This window comes from Crassostrea angulata, chromosome 3 (assembly GCF_025612915.1).
Source record: "Crassostrea angulata isolate pt1a10 chromosome 3, ASM2561291v2, whole genome shotgun sequence".
Classification (NCBI taxonomy): Eukaryota; Metazoa; Mollusca; class Bivalvia; order Ostreida; family Ostreidae; genus Magallana; species Magallana angulata.
The window spans coordinates 33,159,315-33,168,071 of NC_069113.1; the positions used below are offsets into that span (position 1 = coordinate 33,159,315).

An 8,757-nucleotide genomic window follows, 5' to 3' on the forward strand; every position below is an offset into this window, starting at 1 on the left:
TCTCAAAAGGAGTGGTGAACTAAACCAGTATTTCAAACATTTGTCCTATCCTATCATATGAAGTTACTGCCGGGTATATGCCTGTACACGAACATATCATTTATGAAGCTGTTCATCCTATTGCTTCTAACTAATACATAACGCGTTTGGACCAAACTAACAACCCCCGATACTTTTTTATACGGTCCCGATTTTTTCCAACAACATTTAGAGAGAAATTAGATCAGTTCCTTGATTACATAAAATTTCAATCAGCATTTGACTTTAATGTAACTTATGATGTTGCATGCATCCTGCAGCCCCCCCCCCCTTTTCCAACAACACAATTTAACCAGGAAGTTATTCATAAACACAAAGTTAGATAAAGAGAGACAACTCTAGAAAATGTTGCTTAAAATTTCATTACAAAATAACAATATACATATAACATATTTGATGTGCTGCATTAATTAAGTTAGTGAATGATTGAATCACTCGTGACTGAGTTGAACATCATGGAATGAAGATACCCGCTCTTATTCTTTTCTTTTGTTTCTTGTATGCCGATGTTCTCATCCTAAATTGTCCAGTTGTTTTTGTATAGTTTCCAGCTGGAAAATCAAAATCAAAAGTCTTGCTGTACTTTGCATTAAAATTATGCAAATAAAAACTACATGCAACAAAATCATACATGTACATGCGACATTTAAATGAATTTTTTTAAGTGTACTAAATTGATATATATATTTTTTTCATTTAGACTTACAAAATGAGCTTTATAAGGTGTTCTACCAAGTCAATTGAACTTTAGTTAACTGTTTTGATTGACAAAGTTGTGAAGCCTTGTTATAAAACAATAAACTTTAACTAAATACTGCAATTAAAGTATATGCATATACCAGATTCACATCACTAAACAAAATGGACAGTAAACCAAAGCATTATCAATTCATACACTAATTCTTTAAAAGTATTATCCACCAATAAATGAAAGTACAGTAAAACTCGTATAGTACATACACGGGTATACTGACACCTCGGATATAGCGAAGTTTTTTTTTAGTCCATGGCAAAATTCTTAGATAATCTTTGCAAAATTTTACAGTTATAGCGAATTTGTAAGGGTGCAACGATAAACCGTGAGACGGTATATCACGGTAAAAATATGCTACGGTTCAATGTCACGATACTGTAGGCTATACCGCGGTTCGGTATTTTGATCCGGAAAATTTTTATCTGTTCGATTCGGTTTGAAAATTATATTTTCAAAATGGCTTCCGGTGTTGAAAAACGTGCTTCGCATCATTTAATTTTGTCCCCTGCTACAGTGCATCCCAAAAATCATATGGTAACATTTTTTGTAGGATAAATGAAATTAGTTAACAAAGTTCCCATTGCAAGCACTATTTTGAAGACGTTTTCCTTCAAACAAACGACATGCGTATTGCACCTCGTATAAAACGGCATTATCAACGCTTTTTTCTGTTGTCGCAAGAAATTAATGCCACATTCCTAGATGTGCAAAAAAGAAATTAAAATTAAACGTCACCCTAGTCATTAAATATTTTGCCTTTAGAAAATTCTTTACATCTATAATAAGAGCATAAATAATTTGATTGTTGTCAGTGTTGAAATAACGATATTGACGTCAACATTAGATTTTTACCTTATGCAGATCATGTTGACATTCTGATATTTATACAGCCGATTAGGAAAAATATGTGGAAAAAAATTATGTAACTAAAAGTTTAGAGATTAAACAATACCAAAACATGTGTAATTGTTTATTTGTTATTTTTTAAAAGCACATCAAAAGTATCACGGTACGTATTGTATCATAAGGTCTGTATCGTGATACGTATCGTATCGTGAGGCAAGTGTATCGTTGCACCCCTACGAATTTGGATATAATGAATTTACAGATATAGCGAATTGATTTTGAGTCCCGTAGAGGTGAATAATAACAGAATTTAACACTTTTATAATGAATTTTTTACAGTTAAAAAAGTTTTCACTACTATTAAACATAATAGTTTGGATGACTTTTTTTTCACATAATTTTTCAATTTACTATCGGATCATTAAAGTTATCAAAGTAATGTATTTCCATTCTAAGCCTCAATTAGCAAAAACTGCAGTCTGATGAAAGAAAACATGTATGTAGTGAATTTGCTATAGTTATCATATCGAGTTAATTATACGGATATAATGAATTATGGATATAACAAAGTAAATCCACTGGTCCCTAAGACTTCACTATAATCAAGTTTTACTGTATACCGGTACTTTGTTACTGAAAATAAAATATATATACATATGAATTTCATAGCCTACCTGGTTGTAAAATGAGTAGAGTTCATCATGTGTCATCTCAAAGCGGATTTTTTCTTTAGCCTGATTGGATCAAAATGAATCATAAAAATAAATATTATAGCGTATGAATTAAAGTATAGTTAATATTCCAGATGACAAAGAGTTTAGGCAAGCAATTTCACGTCATATTTAAAACAGTGTCAATTTCAAGACTGGAAACTGTAAAAATAATACATTAATCAAAGGCCTGAAGGGCCATAATGGCTTACGGGTTTGATATGACTATATTTACATGGATTGAGTATGATTCCCTCTATTTCTTACGGAAACTTTAGTTTATTTATAGCTCTATAGAAAGTAACTAGCTACATGTAATTCATTGATCAATAGAAACTAACAGGACCGATATCAACATGCCCCATTTGTTGATTGGTCGAACCTTAGTGACCGAAACAGACAGGATTGAAATCTAGACGCCTCTTTTATCAATTGGTTGAAACCACCATTGCTTTTAGGAAAATCATAGACTGCATGAAATAATTATGATGATGTCAGACTCAAACTCCAATATGAGACAATTTGCTTCTTTCTTTTATCCAACGACTGAAGTACATTAACTGTAAATTCATACAACGATATAGGACACAAAAAACACTTAAAACCAACATGCTCTCAAATATAAGTATACCTTGTATTCTTACGCACTATGAACTTGCGCGAGAGTTGGTGCACGGTGCGACGTAACAGCGCCACAGCCAGCGCGAAATCACTGCGCGTAAAAATGATATAACCAAATGATGAAAAGTACTGCATGTTATATACTATAATTAATGAATTCTCATGAAATCTACACCAAAAAGTATTATTCCATTTTATTTGTATTTCATAAATGTATATTTATTCATATTTTTCTGGGTTTTTTCTACTTTTTTAAGAGGCTGACCTTCACAAGCTTTTATAAGAAATATAGATTCACAAGGCAGTTCTAACACCTTCTGTTTTATTTTTTTCCCCTTTGTACAGAGATAAACTCTTTGGAGCGGGGGGGGGGGGGGGGGGGGGGGGCAAGAAACAGGCAGAACTATTCAATTACAGCAAACTTGTTTTGACACCAAATTTAATTAAAATTAATTACTGCACTATAACTTTGCAGTCAATCTCTCTTCACATTACATGTGTACACAGTCATTTTCAGAGGCATACTATACGGTGTCTCTATGTTATAGTAATATGACATCGCTTCCGTATATGACTTGCAATCAAGCTTAACTGTATATTGTTTTCTTATTTGAGTACATGATTTGGTCTCAAGTTTCCAATATTTTTACGACAAATAAACAGTTCAATCATAGCACAACCAAGGTAACTCCATCGAGGGAACATTGTGCTATTTTTAGATCTTGGAAAATCCCCAACATTCGATAATGGCGGAGGTGTCGAAGAAGGCACATTATATTAAAACAAGTAGTAATTGCCCCTCTATATATGCATTTATTACAGATTTATAATCCCAGTTTCAATATATCTCAATCATAAGTTCAGTCCTTTAACCGTTAAACACTTTCCCCCTTGCTGAGATCGATGTCGATCGAAGTTACCGACGCTCCCTGTGGGTGCAAACGTTTTTATGAAGATTGAACGAATTAACGACAAATTTACATTTACTTATCACTGTTAGGATCTGAAATAATTGGGAAAAGATTTTTTGCTTATAATACATGTATGCATAGCGGAAAGCATGGCGGCACTGTGTGATGCATGGCAGGGGCCTATACCTCTAGGCAAAAACGGCCTAGGGAAAACACTGCATTTAATATTCATTCGCGTTAGATTTCGAGTTTATTTAAATAAAGTCAATTCATATTGGTTACAATAACATAGGTGAAAATAACATATGCAAAATATAATCTTGCTAAAAGATATTTATTTTGAACAACAAACAGTTAACTTTGCAACATTCGATTAGAACTATTTTTTGTCGCGCATGTTCAGATAACTGAACTCTTTGCCGTAAAGATTATCCGGCAACTAGATGGCTGTAAGCCATAAAAACAAGTTCATTTGCTAACATAACAACATTTACAGGTAGTTTTTAATCATATAATTTACTGGTAGTTAAAGTATGCTTAACACAGAATGTTATGAACTCCAATGTAAAAGAGTGAAACAACATAGTTTTCTTGTCCTATAATCAGTGTATTTAAATGTGCTTGTACCTTGCTAAGGCTAAGGTTTAAAATAAAATTCTGTAGCACTCAAAGAGAGATAACTCTCATTAAAAAAATTACTTGTGTTATCAATAATCATTTTTATGAAAAAACATACACAGACTTGAATGTACTCCCTACCTCTGAGTCTTCATCATTGATTTTGAGTTCAAACATGGCGTTGGGAAGCTTCATCTTGCTTTTGTTGGACTGGGCCATCTGGAGATTGAGTCTCCAGTTGATCTCCTCCAGACGCTTCGGAGTGATGGTCCTCTGTCGTAGTTTGGTCACAACATCTGCTGCCGCGTTCTTCCAGGCGTCTACGATCACTTTTACCTGCAGATTGGAGTAACAAAGTAAAAATCTGGCTCAAGAATGCTGAATACTCCTTCACTCTTTGTTCCACGGTGGCTATATTTAATTACATTATTTTAGAATTTTCTTTGATACGAACTATCATGAACATATATATGAACATATAAATGTACCAAATTCATATAAATTATACGCACACTACAAGCGTATTTATTATTTTTGTGGGGTTTTTTTTTTGTGGATAACAAAATGTAATATGTAGAAATATAAAATATTTAGGGCACATTATGGATTGTTTACTTGATATACTGCTGGAATTGTCTTTATCTCAGAAAGATATTAAACATTTTTTTTTTACATGTAGCTTGAATACTCACATTATTTGTATTGTTTGTATTTTTATTTACATTTTCATCAATGGAAATAAATAAAAATAAAATTTTTTGGATAATAATTTTTCTTTATCTGTCTGTCTCTCCACCCCCCTCTCTCACCTTCTCCTCCTCTAGCTCTATCTGCTGTAGTTGCTGCCCCAGTAATCCTGGTTTGGCTGTGTGGTAGGCTGCCTGCAAGATAAAGACAAAAGAGTTCTTAATTGATATTAGAATCATAGATTCTCCTGAAAAAGCCTTTGTCTGCAAAGAAAATGCAATATTTTGTTTTGTTTGTTGCCATTCACTTCAAATTATATACATTTGCTATAAAAATTGAAAACAAGTAATTGTATTACATGTAGTAGACAGCTAGTCCGTGCACTGTTTGCTACATATACCTGTTTTATCCTGGAAATTTATTACTAAGGTATGACAAAAGACCCTAATATAATTAAAACTAAACTCTGCTCATGAATAGGCCCCGTAAAACAGGTACTGTAGATTCCCAATTAAATGTAAGGAATTATTCATCATTCATGTAAAATCGCGAGAAGCAGCCATCAGTGAGTTTAAAATCTTGTTTTTATTTTCAATAAAATACTTTTCAATAAAATACAAGGAATTTACAGTATATAAACCCTTTGATTTCATTCAACCCAATTGGCAACTGAAACTCATGGCCGCTCTTTATTTTTTTTGTAAGCTAATATTTTGTGCGTTTACTTCTTGTCTTATGTGTATTTTCTGTTAATAAATAATGTAATAAACATTACATTTGATGTTTAATTTTCGCCTGGCTTGGAAAAAGTACGTAAAAAATTAATAGTTCCATTGCAATCCAGTAACATGGCGATGTAAGTCCAAACGGGTGAAACCTCTAAAGTGAAATACTTTGAACTGTTTATGGGTCTGCAGCTTATATAAAGGTTAGGCCTATAAAAAAAAAATTGTGTGTTTAGGGTAATACTGATGAAAAAATTAGGTTAACTAGGTAGGGATTTTTTTTTTATCATATTTTTTTCTGCATGAATCCTAAGAATGTTTGTTTGTGTCATATTTAAAAACGGATTTTTTAATAGAAATACTATAAAATTCACAATCGGATAAAAACAGACATCTAAAAATGGTAGGATCGGGGCATTTTTGTAGGTTAGGTAGGGTTACCCTATACACACAATTTTTTTTTTAGGCCTTATAAGGATAGCAGCAATGAAAGAGAAATATGGCCAGCAGACAATGCCTTATTCGAGTAGTGTTCAGCTTTAGGAAATGAATTGACCTGATGCAAGATGAACTCCAGGGTATGGATAACTAGTTCCAAATCCCCATCAGTCAGGGACAGAGAAGACTGGAGTTTTTCCTCCTCCTCTTCTGAAAATGTGCGCTCATCCTGAAAAAGTATAAATTTGTAGGTACAAGATGACTTACGAAAAGTTTTTTGTATCACTCAGAAGTACTGGTAGTATAAAACAACTTTTATTCATGTGCGGGAAATTTTTGCAAAGTTAGAAAGAGCCTTATCATCATCAAAAATATTTCTAGCTGCAAACCAGTCCTTGTCATATGGGTGTCATAACAACACGGGTCTGGATAAGGCTTGGTCTTGAACATTAGTTGTAACGAACCAGTTGGTTAGAAGTTAATCACCAAATAGTTGCCGCAAATAAAAAGTTGATTTACAGTATTATGCTTTAAATAACACTGGTATCACGCTATTGACAAAAACTGTGTTAATTTAAAGTATGAAAAATAATGAAATCTAATTATTGAATATATTATTTACACTCAATGTTAGTCTCATTTTAAAGAAAGAAGAATGTTCTTCATTTAAGTTTCAAACTGAGAACAAAAAGGTACGTTGCTCCTCAAGTTCTTTTAAAACTGAAAACATGTAATGTAAGTATTTTAAGCATTAAAAATAAGATTGATTGAAAGATTGACAGTATGTATGTATTAAAGTCATGTAAACTGGTGCTGTGGCAAATCACAGGTCTACATTCATAAACCTGATGTGTGGAAATCCAAAAACTTAAATTGGTTTATGTACCATAAATAAAAGGGACACAATTTTCCATTGGCTTGCAACAAAAGTAAACTGGATTTTTTTTTTATTAAATATCAATATTGTGTGATCTTAAAACTACCAGGTACTTCATACAAACCTTTAGATGTAACTTTGATAGTATCCTTGTTAACAACAAAGGAAATTTGGATGTATCTAAGTCATTGATCAGGACAACAGCTTTCTTAATTCTAAAAATAAAAATACAAAATAATAATTATAAGTGTCTTTATGCTACACCAATGCAAATAATGTTTACAGTAACATAAATTCAATCTGGCAAATGCTTGCCACTCTCAATTCGATTTGCAGATATCAAGTTCTAAAGAAACACACTGCGGTAAAAAAAACTACAGAGAAGTATTTAATAAACAATTTTACGATGATAATGACTTTGTCTGGTGTGAAAATATAATTTGGCGATATAATGATTTATAAGTAAGTTTGACAGAGACGTGAGAGACCTCATAAAAAGAATCCACTAGAACTCTAATACTTTGATGGCCAGTACAGCTGAATTTTAATAAAAATAAGTTGTGGGAAAACAATGTAGCCAAGCGAACAAAGTTGTCTTTTGGATCTGCCAACATCAATTTCATCAATCAGTCTATATTATGACTACCTTGTAGGAACCAGCATCCATCGCTGAATTCATTAAGAAATGGGAAAAATGAAGCATCACCTTATTTTAATGGCTTCAATAGGTCGTTTTCCATTTATAATTCTAAATAAAACTTGCATTGTTTGAAAGAAAATGAATTAATTTTTTGTTTTATGTGCATACTTTAAATTCTATTTGTTAGTAAAAGTGTTTTTTGAAGCGCTGAAGTCAAGACACAGGGATCAATATCGACAAATGCGCAGTTTCTATTTAATATAAATATGACATCACGATTTTGAAAGACTTTATTGAAGAAAGTTAAATTTTGATCAGAGTACACTTTGAGTACATTTACAAATACAGTAGAATTAATGATTTTTATAGGGGCCAATTTCTGGGATTGTCAATTTTTTGATAGGTTCCTGGGGATAGTAATTTGTGGATAATTAACTTAAATGATAATGCATAATGTTGCAAAACATTAAATATAACAAATAGCATGCAAAATCAAACCACTAGCTAGGGGAAGCATATTCGAGACATATAGAAAATAATGAGGTCTGAGCTGATCCCTGACAATATTCTACGTCATCTCTGAATAATGTAGTAAACACAGACACTTAACGTTATTGTAAATATTCAAATCGTTAAAACAAATGAAAAAAATGGGGGGTTTATGCATGTAAAAGTTATACTTACGCTGTAGTTGCAACTAAATTAAGAGTCATCTTCAATCTGAACGCCCATTTGCTTACATATTTTCAGAACTCCTCGGTTTCACATGAGATCTGCGAGATCATCCGAATGAACCCAATTGAAACCCAGGACATATTATTATACCACTGACAAAATGTGCTGTGTAAATGATTTAAAAGAAGTAATAATTTTGTGTGTGTTTTTTTTTAG

The 8,757-nt window shown here is 32.4% G+C and overlaps 1 protein-coding gene across 1 annotated transcript; it reads right to left on the bottom strand.

Annotated features, from left to right (window-relative positions):
* Positions 1 to 385: 385 nt before the first annotated feature.
* On the bottom strand, positions 386 to 8,685 carry LOC128177856 (COMM domain-containing protein 10-like). Its single transcript, XM_052844749.1, has 7 exons — positions 8,551 to 8,685; positions 7,351 to 7,441; positions 6,468 to 6,578; positions 5,309 to 5,380; positions 4,641 to 4,835; positions 2,314 to 2,373; positions 386 to 590 (listed from the first exon to the last, which is right to left on the bottom strand). Exons 1-7 carry the CDS (start codon positions 8,577 to 8,579, stop codon positions 552 to 554), a joined length of 597 nt encoding a protein of 198 aa, XP_052700709.1. The 5' UTR covers positions 8,580 to 8,685; the 3' UTR covers positions 386 to 551.
* Between the last annotated feature and the right edge of the window lie 72 nt (positions 8,686 to 8,757).